The sequence below is a fragment of the Brassica napus genome, chromosome A4, assembly GCF_020379485.1.
Source record: "Brassica napus cultivar Da-Ae chromosome A4, Da-Ae, whole genome shotgun sequence".
NCBI lineage: Eukaryota > Viridiplantae > Streptophyta > Magnoliopsida > Brassicales > Brassicaceae > Brassica > Brassica napus.
Genome location: NC_063437.1, coordinates 12,221,183 through 12,245,146, shown reverse-complemented (window position 1 = coordinate 12,245,146; position 23,964 = coordinate 12,221,183). Strand labels below are relative to the sequence as shown.

The following is a 23,964-nucleotide window of genomic DNA, read 5'->3' as shown; positions in this document are numbered from 1 at the left end:
TATTGCATTTAAACATTAATATATATATATATATATTCATATATAAAAATATAGAAAAACATAGACAAAACAAAATATTCTTTTAAAATTTCTAATAAAAATCTTCAAAACAATTTTTTTTGACATTATAACTTTCATTTAAACTACAAAAATAAATAAATAACATAATATTATTATTAATTATATTTTATTAATAATTACTATATTTTATAAATAATTATTATACTTTATCATAATAGTATGTTTTGATATTTATAATATTATATATGTTAATACTGGTAATCTATTATTAAACCGCTATTAAATCTTATAATCAACCAATCATACAAATTGTTTATTACCGATAGAAATCGCAACCACATCCTTGAATTCTCGCGAGCGTTTTAGCCATGAGACCTTAAATAAAATACTTAATTAGGTTATTATAACCGCCGGACGGATAAATTGCTTGAAGCTTCTTATTTATGGCTAATTTATCTAATTAGTTGATATATTTTTCGCCCCCAATAAACTGATTTTTATTTTTTCTGTTGTTCCAACCCTAGTTTAAGATGGCACGATAAATTTAGTTTAAATATTGTATATTTTTGGATGTTGTATAGTACTCTTTTCTGTGTAGAGATCGGTCACGTGGTGGGTGGAGACAATTTTGATTCGTTTCACGTGAAGTGTCGGTTCCAAAACCTGGCTGAGAACTAAACCTATAAAGATCATGTACGATATATGCATACAATAAATACTTTTGTTTTTCTTGCTGCACAGATTGTAGCTACATTCCATGTGCTCTAGAACATAGCCTCGCAATGTAATGAGTTCTACTGCAAACAATTGTTTATTACTTAGTATATATAATAATTTTTTTTTTGTAAATCTAGTATATAATTTTCTTCTTAATAGATGTGTGCAATCTATTGGTTAAATGTTTGAAGTATTACTACGGTATGCATGGTTAGTCTGCTCAGAATTCTCTTATTACTGCAACCCGGCCCGTCTTATTATTTATATGAACATTGTGCAAATTTTAGTTCCATGAGAACAAATAAAACAGTTTGCAAAATGAATCTTAAGTTTTTGAAATCTTTAATTATTATAAGAATTTTCGAAAAAAAAAATTGGATCTAATGCAAATGTTCCTTTTGCATATGTCTAGGAACGACACTGCAACATAAAATTGACCAACTATATATGAGATTATAGTTGAGTCTTTCATTCAAGAAGCATGACCAATTAATGATAAACAAAATATAATCGTGTAAACATGTTGACAAAAAATCAGTTAAACATTTTTTAACTTTAATTTTTTTTTAAACTTTAAAATTATAAAAAAAAAGCTAGCAAAAATACTAGAGCGATTTAAGTTGTATCATATCCATAGATGGGAACATGTGGAATGCCGCTCTTTTCTTCTATTTTATGCCAACATATAACAGTTTTTTTATTTTTTGAAAAGGACATATAACATATTTTTCAAAACAGAATTTACATAACATAGTTTAAAGTTCAACAATATAACAAAGCTTTATATAAAAAAAAGCTTTTATATAAAAGCTGGTGCTCTCACTACTACAAAATGCTACAAAATAGTAGCACACTGCAAAATAAACACAACGGCTGAATCAATTTTTGCTTTAATCATTTTAAACTTTGATTGGTAAATATTTTAAATGATTTTTTTTTAAAAAAATATTTTAAATGATGAATACAAACCAGTCTAGTTAGCAATCACGTAGTCGCCTCTTTGTTGACACCATTCAAAATGTACAATAGTAACTGTGAATGACGAATTAAGTGAATTGTAAAAAAAAAAGAAAAAAAAGAAAGAAAGTAGTAGTAACTAGTTAGTGTCAACATCAACCATCAGATGTAGATAAAAGACATCTGAAGAATCAGGATCTCATCACGAGCTCAGTAAAGACGAAGATCTGTATACCTCAAATCTCAACTAATCAACTTTGTTTTTTCGTTAGATCTCCAATGAGATGAGAAGACATGAACTATTAATAAGGGGATTTGCTTAGTTGCTTTTTCAGGGGCTACGTGCCAGATGTTGACTGGACAGTAAATAGAGTTGTTAACTACCTAGCCATGTGGCATTGAGTGAACTGCAACAGCTGTTAACACAGTAAGACCTAATAAAAACAAAAACGTGTTTGATTGTAGTTTGGTGATTCTTTTGTCTCGTTATAAAACTGCATGTTAAGGAAAATAAAATAAAATAAATTGCATGTTATGGTGATTGGTTTAGAGCACTTTCATAAATAGAGCATCACAAAATATATTAATAAAAACAGTAAAGTAAAAAAGAGATTAGATACCGGTTCTTGTTAGGACCTTTGAGATTCTCAGAAACCCATTATACATTTGTCAAGCTGTGGATCACTCACTTGCTTTAAAAATTAAATTTAACTCATTACTAAAACAACATTAGAATGACATTACTTCATGGTTTAGATACTCAATGTGAGGTCGTGACGAAAAAAAAATTACTCAATGTGAGGTTCTGAGCATTGATTGGGGTTGCTCTTATATTTTCTTTTTGTCAAAGAAGGGGTTGCTGTTGTATGTGTGTGTATTCCAAGTCTTATTGGTAACCCCTTAAGATAAGGCAATGGTGGATACATTTTTGATTTCCTTTTTAATCACCTAGTTCCTAAAGGAAACCTTGATAGAATCTTTAGGTTACACGAACCATCTCTGAATATCCCCTATATATTAAAAGAGAAACATTACAACATATTTTTGTAGCCACATGTCATCACCACAATCATTCTTAGAATCCTTATAAAAATATATTGGTCCATATAAAAATATATAATAAGCTTTTTAATAAACTAATCATAAATTAATCATAAATGTTCTTCATTGTTTTCTTAAATAAAAATCACGGAATTACCTAATGTGGTAAAAGTATATATGCCAATTAATGATTTTGAATAATAAAAATTTGATAAAAATCAGTATATTCTCTATCATTTTTAATTCATTTTAAAATAAATTAAATAACCACATTAACTATATAATAAAATTTTAGATTTTTTTGAATATGTTATATTTTGAATTTTAAAAAACGAATATAAATGACTAAATTTGTTAAAAATCTCACACTGAAATTTTTGTGATCCATGGTTTAAAATTTATGTTATAACAAGTGCAAATGATTACGAAATTACATAAGTAGGAAGTCTCATTTAATAAATATTATATATATGCATATTAATATTTTTTTAAAAAAATTATATACAATTTCGAATTTGATTTGAAATTTTTTGATAAACATTTTGAACAATTATTGACAACTTAATATTTAGATTTTAAACTTTGCATTGAATATTTTTAAAATTATAAATTACTAAAACTATTAAACATCCCATGATTTTTTATTGTTATCATTGATTTAAAAAATTTGTTATAAAGAAATACAAACGATCAAAAATAATATGAGTATAAAATATTTTTAACAGATGTCAATATTAAAAATGTACTATATATCTATATTAATATCATTTAAACTTAATTTTATAACATATAAAATAGAAAAAGTGTTTGTCTGGATAAATAAAATTTATTTAAGTATTTGTACCAATTTAATTATATACATAATAGTTATTAAATTTTTAATTATTCAATATATATTTATTATTTCATAATATGTAAAAAATATATAATACTTAAAAAAAATAATTTATATATAATATTCATTCCGCGTAAGGCACAGGTCTTAACCTATTTTTATGTATTTTAACTAGTTTTTGGATTATATTTGTCGTGTGTTTATGAATATTTTATTAATATATTTTAAACTTACTGTAAATTATGATATATCTTGTGAAGTACACAAAAATGATTTCTCATCAATAAAAATGTGAAGGCAAAGCCTTATATGTATATAACATATATACAAATATTAGTCAAGAAAGACTTATTCATTGGCAAATTTATACATGGTGTAACTTAGAACACGGTCGTGTTTCTCTCTCCAAACTCTCTCCCCAGACTCTCTCTCTCCAAACAACTTTGCGATCTTGCCTCCGGCGGTTGCTCCTCTCCTCGCCGTCGGAGGGCTTCTCCCCCCCCCCCTTTCTCTCCTTTTCTCTTTGCTCCATCTCTCCCCTCTGCGTCCACCTCCGATATGTGGCTGTTCCTGGAGCTCGAACGTTCGTCGGTGAAGGAACCTAGGCTGAATCCGGCGGCTGTTTCGGTTCTCTGGTTACTCTGCGAGGATGGTACAGTGTCGTGGGGAGGTTGGGGTCGGCTTTTGGGTAGGGTTTCGTCGCAGATCGATTTTCCCCCTTTATAGATCTCTGGCGAAACTCGTTGATTGGCAGCGCGTGGCTACGTCTGGTGGTTCCTCTGCCTCGGATCTGTTCTTCTACCGGTGATTAATGTCTTTTGTATCCTGGTGGAGTGGCACGGCGGCGCGTGTATCTCCGGCGTGCGAGGCGTCTCGACGTTAGGGTTTCTCGTTGCTCAAAGTGCAGAAGGTACGGTGAGGTTCTCCTCTAAGGCGCGTCTGAGGCTTTGTCGGGTTCGTCGTGTGTCGTCTCCGGCTGTGTCTCGCTTGGCGTGCGTATCTGTAGCTAGGAGTTTGATTCGGAGTCGTCTATGGCTTCGGCTCTCCCCGTGTTCATGGTGCTCCTTCTTGTCCTCCTCGGGTCTCGGCGTTTCCTTCATTATTTCTTCAGTCCTCTTATCGGCAGTGCTTGTTATTATTGTTGTTGTTTGTGTTCCGGCTTCAAACCGGTCAGCTCCTTGGTTCTCAAGGACTGTCCATGTCCGAGTTGCTCTTCCTCGCCGAGGGGTCTTCGGTTCAGGCGGATTCTCGGTTTTCTTGGTTTGCGCTCATCTTCCCAGCACTGGGGTCAGCCGTTTACGTTCTGTCTCCTAGTGGATGGGCTCTTCCGGTTTGAGCAGAGGCTGTGGTGTGTGTTGTGGAGTTGCTGCTGTCATCAGCCCGTTTGTATAGGTTTTGGCGTGTTGCTGCTTAGTGGCTGCTCGCCGGAATAATGCTCGTTCTTGTTGTGGTGGTGTGCTAGGCCTCTGGCTTGGCTGTCGTCGTGTATGCGGATGCTCAGGAAGTCTACCTCGAGCTGTTCTTCGTCGGGTCAAATCTTTAAGAGCGGATCATCGGGGAGGCTAATATTATCGGGTTCTGTCTCTCGTTTTAACTGTGATTCGGCCATTTTTGGCAAGTGGTAAGTGCGGATTGGTTGAGGCTTCTCGCTGCAGTTCGGTTGGTTGTGTCTATTCCTGCTTCGACTAGATTTGAGGTGTTGTTTAGTTTTTTTTCTTTGCTCTGCTTCCCGTTATCATTGTACTTCTGTCAAAAATCTTAAAATTGGTAATTATATCTTTACATTTTTACCAAAAAAAAAAAAAAAAAAAAAAAATTTATACATGGTAACATGGTAATCGTAAGGTCATCTTCATAGCTTTATGTCATGATGTAGGATTGTTAATGGTGTATATATTCCACAGTAGAGTTTTCAGTGTTCATATCCCACTATAAAATCGTTAATGGTGTTTATACTCTACGTAGAATTATCAACGGTGTTTATATCTCACTGTAAGGTCATTGACTGATAAAAAAAAAAAGCATCAATGCTGTAGTTATGCCTTCATCATCGTAGTTGGATCTGAGAATTTCATGGGTAGTTCAAGTTCACCATCACTCTACTAGATCAGTATAATATTTGCCGGAGTCTTTACCCATATATTATATTCGTAGACTAAATGCATAGCTGATAAAACAAAATGAAGATTCATTTCTCGAATCTTAAATTTTAAACAAAACACAACATGGCGAATTGTGAGTTTTACAGGATAGTATTGTCATATAAATGGATATTTTATCAAGGTATGGGATCTTATTGTCTTTTTAAGTGGTACAGAAATATCAACTACGGAAATTAGGAATTAAGTATAAGTTTATCTTGTGTACAACTAAAGTGGAAGTAGTTATCTGGATCATGAACTATACGATCGCACAATAAATCTTGATAACTAAAAGTTTTAGTAACAAGTTGTTATGGTGAATGATGTGAAAGATGGCGTTTAAAAAAAAAAACTTAATTTGGCTTGTGAAAGATGGTGTTTACATGAACATATAGCATAAATTTTGAATAGAAGAGATAATTTTTTTTCCTTGAGCACACATCTAATATGAAAACGGATAAGTATCATATATAATGCTTATTTACATTCATAAGACAATTGTTTTGTAATTATACTTCACTGGTTTAGATGTTCGAACTATTTAGATATTGTCTATCTATACTATTATTTGTAAAGTGATTTTTCGCATTCGAGCTTTCACATTAAAAATTAGAGCAGTTAATATCGTTTATATTCTTAATGAATATTCATATATAAAATTTTATATAATTTAAAACGAATTTTATATTAATAATATTAAATTTTATAATAAGATAGTTTTTATATAGTGTGTTGTTATCTTGAAATAATATTTTTCTATTATAATATTTTTACAAAAACTAAGATATAAAACAATCTATAATTAAATAATTATCAAGCAAAATTTGTATAAAGATATTTTCTAAAATATTTTTAATATGTGAATATTTTTAAAAAATTTAAAACAATTATAAGCACATATATTGTATTGAAAAACTTTGTCATATATAAATAATTTTATCTTTGATTTAAATTTTTCTAAAATATAAGAATAACTTATTATGCTGGTTTTTAAATTAATAAATCATAAACTAATAAGTATCTATAAAGATTATGTCATTGTTAAGTTGTAGATAACGAATAATGTTTTGATTTTCATTTAAATATAATATTTTCTTATTCTTACAAATAGGAACTCCAGATTTATTAAAAACCATGTAAACAATGATTTTTGCAGCTTCTGATGATTGATTGATTGATTAAATTACTTTGAATTTAAAAATTAAAAATTTATGGTTAAACGGAACGTGTAAATATATGTTACGGTCAAAAATAAAAAAAATATTTGATTAATTTCCAAAAATAAATATCTATTTATTCTGGTGTCAGCATGATCAATTTGGACGGGACCACGTGACACTTGATGGTAACGCACCAGCGCCCGAATATGTAATAACCAAAAGATATCGAAAGCAAGCCATCAAGGAAGTCACCTAAGGGACCCGGCTACACGTGTACAGTATAGTGGGACTCGCTCTCGATGGTTTCGACTCGGACACAACACAATATCTGAATTTTCATTTGTTTATAATATTACTTTTTAAAATGTTTTCTAACTTTCTTGCAACTATAAAATCAGTCCACCCCCTTACTCTCCAATCATTCAGTCTGATTTTATAACTTCAAATTCAGGTTTAGATTTTTATCCTAAATGGGTAAGTTTTTATGTTCTTGTTTTTTTCTTATAATGAAATTTTGGTTCTTAAAACCCTTTGACAAAAAAAATGGTTCTTGCAATGTATATAAAACACACAAAATACAGTCACTGATATGCTATCTTCTCTGTTTCAATCTTATTTCCTCAGTGAGATTCATCGAAGAGAATATTACTAAAATGTTGGAGACAAAGATCATCTCTAAGTCAGAAGTTTTATATGCCGGAGGAGACGACGGAGACACGTCGCCGGCGACTAAAATTTTTCAAGATTTTCAGATCAACGAAGAAGACGTTGGAAGAGGAGGAGGGCTAATAAGATCATGGGTTGATTCCATGAGAGCATGTTCTCCTACTCATCTCAAACCTTTCGACAACCAATCTGCTTGGATCGTAATGTCTTCTTGCTTACCTCTGTTTTTTTTTGTAACATTAAATCACAAAGTATTTTATTAACGAGAGAATTGTGACTATGTAGAAAGAACATCCATCAGCTTTGAACATGTTCGAAGAAATACTTCATGAATCAGAAGGAAAACAAATCGTCATGTTTCTTGATTACGATGGTACTCTCTCCCCCATTGTTGATGATCCTGATCGCGCTTTCATGTCTAACAAGGTACGTTTCCAGTTTCTTTTTAGCGCAAAAAAAAAAAGCGTTTCCAGTTTCTTAATAAACTTTTCAGAATTTTTTTAAAATATTTTTTCCTGCTAACCTTCAAGATTAGCATCAACAAAAAAACACAGTACAAGGTGTATTTTTACGTTTGATCTAATAAATATCACATAACACAGTAACGAGTAAAATAACATAATATTCCATAAAACGCATAACAACGGTAAAGAAACAAAGTTTCAGTTTTTTTTTGGGTTAAAAACAGTTTTACCATTTCGTTTAGAAAGAAATAAAAAAAAAGTTCACAAAAATAAATTTTAATCCTTTCGATGAATTTATATTAGTTAATAATAAAGATTGCAAAGTTCGAAACTTAATTGAGTTTCTTGAATTACTATTGATTTAAAGTAATCAAAAGCAAATAAATGCAAAAGAAATTGATGAATTTATGATAAATGATTATTGTGCTTTCTTAATATTTGTGAAAATATTAGAAAATTTACGAGTGGATGTAGTAAGAAATACAGAGTTTATATAATTTGTCGGTTACAATTTGTTAAGTTATTTTTTGTTTCCAATTTGTATGAATTCTTTGTTTCAGATGCGAAACACTGTAAGGAAACTTGCAATGTGTTTTCCAACAGTCATAGTTAGTGGGCGATCTAGAGAGAAGGTATCGTATAAGCTTTATCTTATAAAAACCTTTAATTTTTTTTTTGTTTGGACAAAATCGTCAATTCTTTATTTTGACGTATTCACAATTAATTAACCAAAAGAAAATTATGTTTTTCCAGGTTTATAGTTTTGTGAAACTAACTGAGTTGTACTATGCTGGAAGTCACGGAATGGACATCAAAGGACCAGAGCAAAATTCCAAATACAAAAAAGTATGGATACATGTCTAGAGGTCCACAGAAAACATAATCGATATAATAAAGTCTTTTCCTTCCAATTTTCGTTTTTTATAAAAAAAAAATAGTAATTTTTATTTTTTAAAATACTAATTTTCATTTTCCCCTCATTTCTTAAAACACAATCCAGAAAACCCAATCTCTTCTTTGTCAACCCGCGACGGAGTTCCTTCCGGTGATTAGTGAGGTGACATTCTACATCGATCAACTATGATTTTTTTTCTGTAAATTATATCAATATTTTTTCACCAAAAAAAGATTATATCAATATTTTTGTTTTCTTTTTCTAGGTGTATATGAAACTAGTCGAGAAAACAAAATCGATTCAAGGAGCCAAAGTTGAAAACAACAAATTTTGTGCTTCTGTTCACTTTCGATGCGTAGACGAAAATGTATGGACAAAATAAATCATATATTTTATATCAAATTTAATCATATAAGCAATAAGAGATATGTTAGTAGCCTCGTTAGGTATGTTCAGATACACTCAAGTTAATTTTGTTATGTTTTTAGCAATATAGTTTAAAACAACTTACCACTAATATATAAATGATGAACTAACAGAAATGGAGTGACTTGGCCCATCTAGTTCGATCAGTTCTGAAGAACTACCCCAAGCTCATGCTTACGCAAGGAAGAAAAGTAAGTTTAGTTAACAAAATTAGAGAGAAAATATTGTTTTCATAAGTAGTGGATGTCTCTCAAGTCTCAACTAATTAAGATTTTGTTTTAATCATGATTATTTACTTTTTCGGTCTGATTTAATTTCAGGTGTTGGAGATTCGTCCAATCATTAAATGGGACAAAGGCAAAGCACTTGAGTTCTTGTTAGAATCCCTCGGTAAAACATTATGTATACCTAATTAATTGATTGCAGATTCATTGTTCACAAACTTCATAGTGGTGGGGTATAAAATGGTCCTAGTGGTTTAGATGTTAAAAATTATAATTGTTCACTAATTAAAATGAGCATTTGACATGTGTAGGATATGAGAATTGTACCCATGTCTTCCCTATATATATTGGAGATGATCGTACCGACGAAGATGCCTTTAAGGTATATAAATATTCTTAATGCCTCGACAAATAATTTATTCAAAGGTATTTAAATAGATAGTTTAAATTAATCTTTATATAAATATTGATTGAAGTGACATTGTAACAGATTTTGAGAGATAAAAGACAAGGTCTTGGGATCCTTGTATCCAAATACGCGAAGGAGACCAATGCTTCTTATTCTTTGCAGGAGCCAGACGAGGCAAGCTGTCTTACTCTATACACATAGCACATAATTTTTTCTTTTTGAAACTACACAGCACATAAATATTCTGTATCTTCTTGGTCTAATGTGGATTTCTGATTCATTTTATTTTTTAACTTGGTTTAATAGGTTATGGATTTTTTGGAACGTCTGGTGGAATGGAAAAAGTTAAAGAGTGGGGAATGAAGAGTTTACAAGTACATGAGAATCATTTTCTTTTTTACTTTTTGTTATTTATTAACATTCTAACGTATCAAATGATTAAAAAATAAACAAGAAGACAAATTGAGGTTCTTGATCCTTTTTCCATCTTGTGTTTTGTGACTAGTCCCTTGTTGCTATCAACGCGAATCTTCAAACTGTAAACATATAATTTCATGGAGAATATATACTTCTCTGAAGTCCGAACAATATATTCGAAATCTAATCGATTTTTCTACACCAAAACATGATCTATGTATATATCTTTTGAGATCTGAAAATTATGTAGTAAACATATACTTACAAAATTTAGTTCTACAAAAAAACGGTGACGAAATCTTAATATCACATGATTATGTATCATTTGGAAACAATTTATATTACACGCTCTTTTTGTTATCTCCGATATTAAAAAAATGTTTTTCTTAATTATTTCGAGCTTCTAAACTGTCAGAGCTGTCTATGAATAGATTGCTAGGACGGTTTTAACATTTGGCATGTATGACACTATGACTACATCATGAGATAAATCATATAGACAACATGAGCCCCATAATGGGAGCTGTCTTATTACGTATAAATGGTAGGACGATTTAAACATTTGGCATGCAAGACTACATAAGACAAAATCATACATATACAACATGAGGCATAATGGGAGATTTAGCATAATCGTATTAAGTCGGTGCTGTAATAAAATATGGTTTACTTGAACATTTTGTAGATTTCAGTAATGCATAAGTTAATATGCTAATTATGTATTTCCAATGGAATCTCATGTGAGGCAGCTACATATGTGTTTAATCTTTAATACTTTGGAAAATAAAAATAAATTAATTAAAGTGATCATTCAGACAGAACATTACGATATGTATAACCGATCGTCGAAGTTAAAAAAATAATGTGCATCGATGTGTCATTTCTGTAATCACCCCTCAGTAAATGAATTATACGGATTGATGTTTTAAGCTCTTTTAGTCATTAAGAAAATTAATACATTTTTTTTTGTTTTACTTATAAAGTTTCTCCACTCATATTCTTACATTTTAATTTATGTTTTAGTTTAAAAAACATATGTGTTAATTATATTCTAAAATATTAATCTTTCAAATATAATAAAAATCTAAAATAGTCAAATTCAGAATAAGAATTCATATATCTTCCAATCGATTCTCGTTGAGGCAAACTACATATATGTTAATTATATTCACATACAACGATATATTACATATGGCATGAAGTAAACCTTTAACAAACAAAAAAAAAACATATGGCATGAAGTCTTTATCGAAGAGTCAATTTGCTCTAAATTCCTAAAAGAAGTCAATATTAAGAATCTACCATTTTCTGTCTAAAATGGTAGAAAACTGTAGCAAATTGGTATTGGCTTTCCCATACTACCCCTTTCTATTCACATAATTTTTTCACAAATAAATCGAATCAAATTAATTTCATTCTTCTCTTTTTTTTTTCTTCTCTTTCTTTTAAGTAATCCTCTTTTATGCTCATCTAATCCTCTCTTCTCTGCTCATCTCCGGCATGGCGTGGCGTGAAGATACCTCGACGTCAGATATACAGATCTGGTCATTCCTCGCTCGTAACCATTCCTTTGGATTCCGTCGCGTTCGTCGTCACCCCAACCGTCTGGGCTCGTCGCCACTCACCTGTCATCTCTCTCTCAGTTTAAATCTATGCGTGTTTTACATCTGATTTTGTTTTGTTCTTGGAAGAGCTTGCTGGAGGATACCGAAGAAGGTTGACGGCGGAAGAGTCAAAAGAAGGTTGAAGGGAAGTGGTTGCCAGATCTGTACCGGAAAGGTCTCGAAAAATTAAGAAACGGGACTTTTAGCATGTGAGATATGCTCTGACAAAAAAATTTGGGCTAGGATATCATAGATTATTATATCAATAGGGGTAATAATGGTATATTGGAAAGACCACAGTGTCATGGGTACTTACCTAATTATGCATTCTTCCGTGTGTACACAACCTAATTTCTCTTTATCGAATGTATCAATAATCTTGGAACATACTGACTGATAAAGCAAATCCAAAATCGGCCCATTTCAAACGGTTAATGGAGACTTCACAGAGATGACTACTAGGTCCTAGAACATCTCAAACAAGACTTCAAATCCTTCAATTTTGAGAATTTTAGCTTTTTAACAAGTCTTTAAACTCTCAAATTTAAAGTTTTACAATTCAAAATCTTAGGGCACTGTTTATTTTTCATTTTAATATTATGTATTTACGTATAATTCTACTAACACTAATTTTTGTATCATTTAATTTTTATAATTATATCTCACTTAAATATTCAAATATAGTTTTACACATATATTATTATTAGTACCTAAAATATATTAATATATTAAATTAAAAATAAATATAAAATAGTATTATGTAAAACAGAAGTACTATGTATATGTAGTTAAGAAATTCATATATAACTCTTTTCTCTAATTGACACTTTCTTTTCACAAATTAAAGATTATATATATATATATATATATTATAAATATTATGTTTTTTATTATTATTGGGTACTTGTTATTATATATGAGGATTAAAATATAATATATAAAAATATTTAAAGATATATTTAAGGTTTATTGTTGGAATAACTTACCATCAAACTCTCTTATAAAGGATCACCTTACTTTAAAATGAGTTTTCTTGTTAGAGATTTTTTATTGACTAGTGTACATCCCCAAAAATCGAATATCTACTCTGTATTCAACCAATGTTTCAATTATCATCCACATTCATGACTGACACTGAAAGTCTGAAACCATTTGTACAAATATCATAAATATCATTAAACAAATATTGTGTATAATTTCTTGTTAGTAGAAAATTGTATCAGTTAACTTATTTATGAATTATAATTTTGTATATGTAGTATCTTGTTTCCTTCATTTTAAAAAGTTATCTCCTTCATCTAATTGAGTAATGTTTTTTTTATATATATTTGCCAATAACATCTAAGTTAGACTAAATTCAAACAATTAAGTTTTTTTTTTGAAAAAAAAGGGTTAAACCCGGGTGACCGGATCTATTAAAGACATAGATCTAACCCTTGGGTAGGAAGTGCAACCCACGGATAGATCCTCTTCCGGATATTCAAATGGGCCATAAACATGGGCACATATCCGCGTGGCCAAGGGGAATCGATCCCTGGCCTAGACCAACAGGGCAACTCCTCCTCTAATAGAAAGCACTAGACCACCACGATGTGGTTAATTCAAACAATTAAGTTATCAAACCGGTGTTACATAATCGATATAAATTCTCAGATTACGAACATTGCGTGCTATCTTGTTTGTTTTTGTGTTTATTACATTATATATATATATATATATATATATATATATATATATATTTCTTTCAATGATTTTTTTTAACTTTCTCTTAAAAACCTTTTATTTATGTTTGTAATGATGTTTGTTAGTAGAAAATAAAATATTGGAGAGTTCATATATAGCTAATGAACAAATATAGGAAACGATAATTGGTACAATATTTTTTTTGGAAAAAATGCAAGTGTGGATCTAAAATCCTAAAACAATATTTAATTTAAAAACGGAAATGTATGTACTTCCAGAGTCCAGAGTCCAGACTCCAGCGTGTCTGTATGTGGGACGATGCTCCAAACTACTTGGTGACATGTGAATGCATGTGGCTCATATAGCACATGCCCAAATTATAAAGGGCAAAACTTTGATCACCAATCCTTTTACCTGAATAATTATCATCTCTGACACGTCTAAATTAAAATGGATTAAATTTTTTTTTTTTTGCGAAATCTGTATGTCTGAGTGGATGGTGAATTATCAAACGACAAATAAAACAAATTTTAAAGAAACCAATAAAGAACTCGTTTTCTCTCTAGCTCGTGAACAGCCGCCTCTATCACAATTCTAGATCTGAGGCCTTTTCCGGCCGGCGGTTTCCGCTGCGCTGGGAGAAGGCCTCCACCTTTGTCTCTCTTTACTAGTAATCATGTAGATTTTTGAGTTGCGACGATGGGGGTTGGTGACGTGGTTTCTCTCCGACGGCAATGGCGTTGTGGTTTGGTGGAGTTGTGGTTGGTTTTGGCTTGTTCTTGGTGAGGTCGTCTTCGTTATCTTGGCGTGTTCTCTCCGTCGGTGGCATGAAGCTGATAGATCCAAGAGGGTTGAGTCTGGTTGGTTGTGGTTGCCCTGCTGTGGCGTTGGAGTGAAGGCCCTAGTCTTCAGCTTCTATCGGTCTGTTGGCTCTGTCTTTAGCTTTTAGTATCCCTTAGTAAAGATGTATGTGTTTGCTGCTGGTTTGTTCATGGTTATTAGCCGGGTTTAACCTGTTCGTATGAGCGGTTTCTCTTTGGTTTTATGCTCGTTTGAGTCGACTTAGTGTTGTTGCCTTGTTTCTTATGGTGTTACTCAGCTTGGTTTGGGCTGCCAGTGTTAGACCTTATCTGGTTTCTGGTTCGCAGTGGTCGTTTTTAGCTGGTTCAGATGTGGGTTCTTCATTGTTCGGGTTTGGTCTGGCAGTCTCTCAAGTGAGGCATCAGAGGTTTCTTGGCTCTTCTATCCAGCAGAAACATTTCATCTTCGGTTTTAGATGGTTTACAAGAACTCTTATTTAGCCATGTTCAGTGTGTAAGTTTCTTTGGAGTGCTTCAGTATTCGTGTCTCCCTTGAAGATCCATTTGGGCTCACCTATGTTACTATATGGACGGACTGATGTAAGTACCGGATCATTGCTGCGGGAACTTTGAGGATCCTCCACCCTTATGTTTTGGCTCTTTGGATAGGAATCTTTTTCAGGTTCCCTACCCCTCTCTATGAAGTCTCTTGGACCTGTCTCTATCCTTCGTTTGGAGATCGATGTGCTCTGCGTTTTGGACTGCAATCATCAACGCTACTCCTTCACTTATGTTTTGGATTTTGGCTTATGTATTAGAGTTTCTTGTAAATCGTTTTTAGTTGTCTAGTAGTTTTCTCTTATGGCTCTGGAAAGATTTCGATCTTTGCCGGCTTATGGCTCCGGAAGAAAAGTGTTTCTTGCCGGCTTAGGTGTGTTTCGACTGTATTTCACCTGTGATAATATAATTTTTCAGATGACAAAAAAAAAAAAAGAAACCAATAAAGAACTTTTTAAATTTAAATGAACTTTTTATGTAGAGCCGCCAAGAGCGAAGGAGAGTAGGGAAACATAAATAAGAGAGGCATAGGCGTGCGCTCCAACCAACAAACCATGTGAAATTATATATGACTACAAATAAAGACAGGTTTGTATTTTTCCAATTTTATAGAATAAATATTTGTTTTTACATTAATATGGGTTTAAGAGGTTATATATCTTATGATCAGACTGAAAAAGTCACTATATCAGTTTATTTATTTTTTACTTTTTGATAATGCGTTTTATCAAAAAAAAGGATAATACATGCATTCAACTCAGCCATAAACCTGACTTCAAATAAAGACAGGTTTGAATGTTTCCAATTTTATAGAATAATTATTTGTTTTTACATTAATATGGGTTTAAGAGGTTATATATCTTATGATCAGACTGATAAAGTCACTATATCAGTTTATTTTATTTTTTTTTTACTTTTTGATAATGCGTTTTATCAAAAAAAAAAAAGAATAATACATGCATTCAACTCAAACATAAATATGGCGAAGTACATATTTTAGAATGTACATTGCTAAAAATTCTTTTAGTAGATTAATGTTCTTTTATATATTCTTTACTTCATTTTAAGCCAAAAAAAACTGAAAACAATTATAAATACAAACAAAACCATTTCTTCAATGTAAATTGTTGTTCTCTTTTTCGCTCCAGCTCATTTTTGTATGCGAAAACAATGTATATTAATCCTTTATCCCAAATTTTTTATTTCATTTTTGCATTAAATCAACATTAAAATTTTATTTCTTAAAAATGTTTGAAAATAGTGTCAGTCTAATCTAATGAGTAAAATTGTCACATCTCTCTATATTCTTTTAATATTATAGAGGGATGCCATTGGAGCAAATTCATCTCTATAGTAGAGCTATTCTATTTTAGAGTAAAATACAAAGAGGAAAATAGTGTTCCACTGGAGATGATATTATGAAGTGCCATTTTTTGCCATGGAAGCCTAGCAATTTGGGTCTTGACTGTATATCATTTATAGAATTTATAGAGTAAAAGAGTGGGATAAAAAAATTTGTGATTAGTCTAGTTTTCGTGCTTCTTGCCAATCAGGTGAAAAATGCAGAAAACATATTTACTGTCTTTGTGTTAAAAAAAAACATATTTACTCTCTTTCTAGCTAGTATTGTTTTGTCTTGTCTTTTCTTTATTTGTGGTAATATTTTCTCCTCTTTTGGGCAAGAGAAAAAAGTAGAGTAAACACAAATTTTTTTTTTTTGATAAAATATTAAATTTTATACTAATTTTTAATTTTTGGCAGAAATACAGAAACAATACGAAGAAGACAGAAAACCAAAATATAAACAACAAATAATACAATAGGGAAAGAAACGCTACAAGAACAACCAATAACTAGCCTTAGAACAATACACTAACGAGAAACCTTCTTCACGACTAAGAAGATAAAAAAACTCCAACCACATCAATCCAGCCATGACAAACACATGTTGCAGCTTCGTTGGAGAAGTACGAAGCTTCAACCATATCAGATCAGCCACAATAAAATTCACCGCAACTTCTCCAGAAAAGTATGAAACTACAACCAGATCAGTCCCGTCACAACGAATAAAGAGAATGAGAAGGAACGGAAATGAAAAATTATTCTTTATAAATAGTAAAATAGAAAATGAATAATAAGAAATCTATTATTCTTTTTCATTATTCGGTCACCAGTTAGATCCTATGCAATCATTTGTAGAAATAAATAATATTTTATGGTATTTAAGAAAATTTTAATTATATCACAGAGAAATATGTTAGTCAGATTCGACAGTCTAAAAATTGAATTACTTAATTTCAAATGATTCTTACTTAAAACTCATCCACTAAAAAATAGTATATATATATATATTGAGGTTATATTCAAATTAATAAGAAGACATATAATATTCGACAAAATATATTCCAAAATGGGCAACAATAATGTTATCATGATTAGGAATGTGAAAGTTCTCCAAAGTTGCCCTGAATAAATAATTGAGCCTATTTATTTTCACTTTATAGTGGAATATCTTTATCCACAATTATTGTTTCTCCACTTTGGTTTTCTGAAAATGACTACTCAACCTTTTCTTGGTATGTAGCAGTGGCTAAAGTAATTGATTCCTAACGTATTTTCGATAAATTAATAAAAATCATACACATTTAATATAATATTTGATGTCCATAATATAATATTAGCCCAAAAAATAAACATTGTATTTTTTAATGTGTAGTGGAATTCAAGAATCCACGGATTTTGTCTTTGTACTTATAAAAGACTAGTATTAGTTTGTTCTTGAGTAGAAATAACTTTCGTAATTAGTTTAAAAATTGGGATATTTTGTCAGTGAAATTATAATATTTAAAACAGTTAAAAAAATTTAAACTGAAAATGTTTTATTTACATATAAAGTTATTAAACCATAGTGACACTTATAACAGAAACCAAATGGAATGAGAATATCGGACTGTATAACAGTTTTGGCACCAAGTTAAGATGTGTTCTGGAATGCTTAATCACAAATACAATACAAACATAACTGGATAGATTAATTAAAAGATACGGGATCGTCACAAACACCAAACCGTATTGCTAAAAAATAAAACACAACAAACTGTATAAAAAGGAAGAATTTATATTTTACCACAAATTTGATAATTTTTTAAGAACCTTTAAAAGTTTATCATTTCCATAAATATCTTAAATTTATGATGAAAAAACTAAACTAACATTTATAAATATTTAATAATAATTTATAAAACATTAATAGAAGTTTATAAACCCAATTCTTCCCTCTAAATACAAAATCCTGAACAATAATCACTAAATTATAAACTCAAATGTTAAAGTATTTTTGATCAAAAGTATTTTTGAAAATTGATAAGCAATTTATGGTATTTTTAGCAATTTCTCATAAAAAAATCGTTTAGCTATATATATCTGTTCATTTTTTCTGCAAATATTTTTTTGAACAGTAAAATATAGATACATGGAAAATTAAAATGGTTAAAAAAAGTTTTCTACCTAGGTATTTTTTTGTCAAGATTTTCTACCTAGATAAAATTTGAAATTGTCACATGATAAAATCACTCAAATCCACCACCAATAGCTCTTTCAATACCAAAAAAAATAATGTAAACATATCCAATAGATAACAAGGATATGTAGTTGGTTTGTGGGCCAAATTGGGGTTTAGTAAGATTAACGAGGTCCAATACTGTATATTGGAGCCCAATTTCTCAGCTTAAAGTCAGTTTCCATTCCCTTATTGATTGTCGTCAAGAGTATCCTCTCGTCTCAGACGCCGGCAACATCTTCGACCCCTGCAACTACGCTGTCTCTTCTGCTAGCTACCCCGCCACCAACACTGTCTTCTCCGCAGCTGCGCATCAATTCTTTTGAGTCAAGAACAGCCATGATGAGTGTAACAGCCCGATCCCCCGGCGTCCGACCGGGGTTATCGAAAGGGCGTTATGGACACGTGTCTACTCATTTAGACAACCCTACGTGTCCCGTTACTGGTTCCGAGAGACGAGCGCATAACCTTCTTTGAAATACCGTCACACCCACATCCATATACTTCTACTTACAGTCCTGCGCACAGGGAAAAATGGAAATGGAGGGGGTGAGCAACAAGTTACTCAGTGAAGTGACTCTAGACTAGCCTGCCCGCATGACACTCTATACTACTCTATCGGAAACTAGGACTGACTAGCCACTACAATCAGTTAATGCATTTTATCATTTCCTATCACCATCTGTAATTTCTACACACACTTCCATTCATTTCTAACAACCTAGTAATCAATCAATACAATGATCTCACTCATTGCCACACACGCCATCCCTAGACTTAACCGACTCATCTTACCAGTCCGACTCGATCCTATGACTTCTTTAACTTCCTGTACCCGACCATGAGCTAAAACCCTACAATGCATATCCTTTTCATCTTTTCATCTTTTCATCTTTTCATCTTTTCCTCTTTTCCTCAGTGGGTAGCCCCCCACTAGGCTTCTACCCCATATTCATGTGGATTGGCCACATCTCCTATGGGTGCTTCCATATTCATGTGGATTCGCCACATCTCCTATGGATACCTAGCGTGGACTACTTACCCCACCTACTTTCCTTAGACTCTCTATATGCTTTCCCACCCATGCTTAACCTTAACAACATTCTTTCATACTTTTACTTATCCTTTCACTTCCTTATCGTTTTCACCTAACCCTTCCCATTCCCAATTACTTCCCTTTTCATTCCTACTTGTACTTGGACTCAATCACTAGACGCCACCCGTTATCGGTGTCACACAATACACATCGCATTCAAGTTCTACTTCAATAACTTTTATAATCATTGCTCATCTATCATCCTAGCATTTATTTCTCTCTAGCATCCTAACTTCAATCACAACCACACATGGGACAACACAACCAAACATACTAGTATCAACTACCAATCAGCCATTACCACAACAATTCAATTCAGTTCATCAAGTCCCATTTATCAATATGAGGGTTCTTATGCATCATGATCCATTCATCTATCATCCTAGCAATACCATGTACTATCAACCTAACTCCCAAACAGGGTCTAATCAAACCTAACCCCAACATATACGAGTATACAGGACCATGAAAGAAGGTTGGGTTCGAAACACTCCACCTTATCCAGATCTGGAAACAAGGATGAGGAGATCTAAACAGATCTGGAACAACTAAACAAGAGAGAGACGAGATCGGGTCACCACCACCACGGCTGCAACCACCACCACCACACGGCACCAGCAAGGAGGAGGGAGAGAGGAGAGAGATCACGGAGAGAGAGAGACACGGCGCAGGGGAGAGAGAGAGGCTTGAGAGAAGAAGAGAGAAAAGGAAAAGAAAAGCTTGACGGCTAGGGTTTCCTAGTCTCTCTAAATCTCTGCAGAGCTTCGCTTAAGTTTCAGGATGAGAGAAAAGTGAGAGGAGGCAGCTTCATTTATAGGAAAAGGAGGAAACCCTAGGTCATTTACCCTAATGGGCTGCAGTCTTAACGGGCTCTTCTTAATAAATTTTTGGGCTAGGAACCGGGCCGTTACAATTCTCCCCCACTTGAATGGAATTCGTCCCCGAATTCCGTGTGTTGATACTCCGACTTTAACATCCCGAACCAAATTGGGTAAACAACTCATCCTTTGAAATCTAATGGTTCATGCAACAGACCAGGTTCCATATTCCTCACGGAGATCCAACGTCCTCTTAAATCCCAAATCGATTCTCCAACAGCGTTCTCATCCCTAGATTGCTTCCTTCTCATGTGCATTTCCATGTCACCACCACTCTTGTCGACGTAATTCTCTGACGGTCATGTACCTCTTCTATCCTTTAAAAAAAGCAGCTCATCATCAACAATTATATCTGCTAAGCGGTTTTCTGGATCATCTCAAGCTCGAGATTCTGATCTCCCCCACTTTGGTCCAACATAAGGGATTCAACATGGTTGTTCATATAATTCTCATAGGGGATATCCAATACTTAGAGCTTTCACTTCCAAATACAAATCATTCTCCTTTCCACTTAACCCTTCAGCTTTCAACATCACGATAGTTTACATCCATGTCCTAATCCTTATTCCATTAAGGACTACTCTCCTCTCTTATCGAGGATTATGAGTACGTGCCAATACAATATATTAACTCCATGTGCTTGGCCCCGGTCTTCTTTCCTAGCTCTCTCCCTATTCATTAATCTTTGACCTCTGTATAGATTCTCGATAACCCCTGATACTATCCTTAACATACTGCAACATCCCCGAATGCTGCTACATCTCTAAGTACGCATCCCAAAATTCTGTCACTTCATATCATTCCAAACTCCAACTCCAGCAGGTCTCCATGCAGGTTCACACCGTCGAGAGATATTAACAGTACCACATACACTCCCATGGTTATCATTCTCTATACTCCCTCGGTCATATCCCAGCTAGCCCGAATTAAAGTTTCCCTTGTCGGGACCGGTAATTAGGATAGTACTTCAACCGCGGATCCTACTAGTTGAGTCCAGCAGCCCCGACTTGGTGTTTAGCTACTCCGCACCGAACATATCCTCGTCCTCTGAGTCCTTCGGTCTGGCCATGTTTTCCTTGATGAACAAACCTCCTATCATAACCTTACTGGTTGTACTGGTAGTACGCTCCCATCCATTTTCTCCTAGTGTGGTTCTTCTCGCACTTCCACTCTTGTCACAATAAACCGCCTTGTGTTAATGGTGATGTCGTAAGTTCTCCTTGGACTGTGAGTATGTGATGCTTGGTTAGCCTATGATCTTCTTACAACCAAAACTATAGCTCTGCACTCATCATGATTAGCTCATGATCCCAGTAATCTTGCACATTACAACTATTCTTCGGATCGGTTCTCATTTCCTTCAGGAAGCGGTGAATCAGTTCTCGCCCTTTAGAGAGTGCCCGACAAATCTCCTCAGAGGATTACATCCTTATTGCATTCCCTTACATTAGCCGGGTTTCCACCATGCAGGTCCACGATACCCAAAATTGTTACTCTTGTCATTACTGATTGTCGAAAACATCCTTCAACTAGAAATCCGATAAGAACCATAGTAGAAGTATAGATATAGTGGGTGGTTTCAAACACTCATTTCACAATCCGAAAATACATAGCAACTTTCACAAACAAAATTTTTTTTTTTTTTTTTTTTTTTGAAAACGTCGGAAATGCTGATCCCTTAGGACAGAACTAAGGGATCTTAACCCGCTCTGATACCAATTGTAACAGCCCGATCCCCCGGCGTCCGACCGGGGTTATCGAAGGGGCGTTATGGACACGTGTCTACTCATTTAGACAACCCTACGTGTCCCGTTACTGGTCCCGAGAGACGAGCGCATAACCGTCTTTGAAATACCGTCACACCCACATCCATATACTTCTACTTACAGTCCTGCGCACAGGGAAAAATGGAAATGGAGGGGGTGAGCAACAAGTTACTCAGTGAAGTGACTCTAGACTAGCCTGCCCGCATGACACTCTATACTACTCTATCGGAAACTAGGACTGACTAGCCACTACAATCAGTTAATGCATTTTATCATTTCCTATCACCATCTGTAATTTCTACACACACTTCCATTCATTTCTAACAACCTAGTAATCAATCAATACAATGATCTCACTCATTGCCACACACGCCATCCCTAGACTTAACCGACTCATCTTACCAGTCCGACTCGATCCTATGACTTCTTTAACTTCCTGTACCCGACCATGAGCTAAAACCCTACAATGCATATCCTTTTCATCTTTTCATCTTTTCATCTTTTCATCTTTTCCTCTTTTCCTCAGTGGGTAGCCCCCCACTAGGCTTCTACCCCATATTCATGTGGATTGGCCACATCTCCTATGGGTGCTTCCATATTCATGTGGATTCGCCACATCTCCTATGGATACCTAGCGTGGACTACTTACCCCACCTACTTTCCTTAGACTCTCTATATGCTTTCCCACCCATGCTTAACCTTAACAACATTCTTTCATACTTTTACTTATCCTTTCACTTCCTTATCGTTTTCACCTAACCCTTCCCATTCCCAATTACTTCCCTTTTCATTCCTACTTGTACTTGGACTCAATCACTAGACGCCACCCGTTATCGGTGTCACACAATACACATCGCATTCAAGTTCTACTTCAATAACTTTTATAATCATTGCTCATCTATCATCCTAGCATTTATTTCTCTCTAGCATCCTAACTTCAATCACAACCACACATGGGACAACACAACCAAACATACTAGTATCAACTACCAATCAGCCATTACCACAACAATTCAATTCAGTTCATCAAGTCCCATTTATCAATATGAGGGTTCTTATGCATCATGATCCATTCATCTATCATCCTAGCAATACCATGTACTATCAACCTAACTCCCAAACAGGGTCTAATCAAACCTAACCCCAACATATACGAGTATACAGGACCATGAAAGAAGGTTGGGTTCGAAACACTCCACCTTATCCAGATCTGGAAACAAGGATGAGGAGATCTAAACAGATCTGGAACAACTAAACAAGAGAGAGACGAGATCGGGTCACCACCACCACGGCTGCAACCACCACCACCACACGGCACCAGCAAGGAGGAGGGAGAGAGGAGAGAGATCACGGAGAGAGAGAGACACGGCGCAGGGGAGAGAGAGAGAGGCTTGAGAGAAGAAGAGAGAAAAGGAAAAGAAAAGCTTGACGGCTAGGGTTTCCTAGTCTCTCAAAATCTCTGCAGAGCTTCGCTTAAGTTTCAGGATGAGAGAAAAGTGAGAAGAGGCAGCTTCATTTATAGGAAAAGGAGGAAACCCTAGGTCATTTACCCTAATGGGCTGCAGTCTTAACGGGCTCTTCTTAATAAATTTTTGGGCTAGGAACCGGGCCGTTACAATGAGGCTCATTGCTGTTCCGGAAATGCCA

At 33.6% G+C, this 23,964-nt stretch overlaps 1 protein-coding gene across 3 annotated transcripts; it reads left to right on the top strand.

Annotated features, from left to right (window-relative positions):
- Positions 1-7,097: 7,097 nt before the first annotated feature.
- Positions 7,098-10,546, top strand: LOC106446396 (probable trehalose-phosphate phosphatase E). Of its 3 annotated transcripts, XM_022718130.2 has the most exons (12): positions 7,098-7,346; positions 7,497-7,738; positions 7,824-7,964; positions 8,563-8,634; positions 8,756-8,848; positions 9,003-9,059; positions 9,163-9,264; positions 9,437-9,514; positions 9,644-9,713; positions 9,859-9,929; positions 10,038-10,130; positions 10,263-10,546. In XM_022718130.2, the coding sequence occupies exons 1-12, from the start codon at positions 7,343-7,345 to the stop codon at positions 10,317-10,319; spliced, it is 1,080 nt and encodes a 359-aa protein (XP_022573851.2). In that variant the 5' UTR covers positions 7,098-7,342; the 3' UTR covers positions 10,320-10,546. The 3 variants fall into 3 exon arrangements, with proteins under 3 accessions (XP_022573851.2, XP_048633564.1, XP_048633565.1); XM_048777607.1 differs by lacking the exon at positions 9,163-9,264; XM_048777608.1 differs by lacking the exons at positions 9,003-9,059; positions 9,163-9,264.
- The last annotated feature ends 13,418 nt before the right edge of the window (positions 10,547-23,964 follow it).

Excerpts from the sequence above, each read along its gene's own strand:
- LOC106446396 (XM_022718130.2), top strand. Across the intron at positions 9,265-9,436 it reads TTCGATGCGTAGACGAAAAT|AAATGGAGTGACTTGGCCCA; the intron begins GTATGGACAAAA and ends ATGAACTAACAG. Across the intron at positions 9,930-10,037 it reads CCGACGAAGATGCCTTTAAG|ATTTTGAGAGATAAAAGACA; the intron begins GTATATAAATAT and ends ACATTGTAACAG.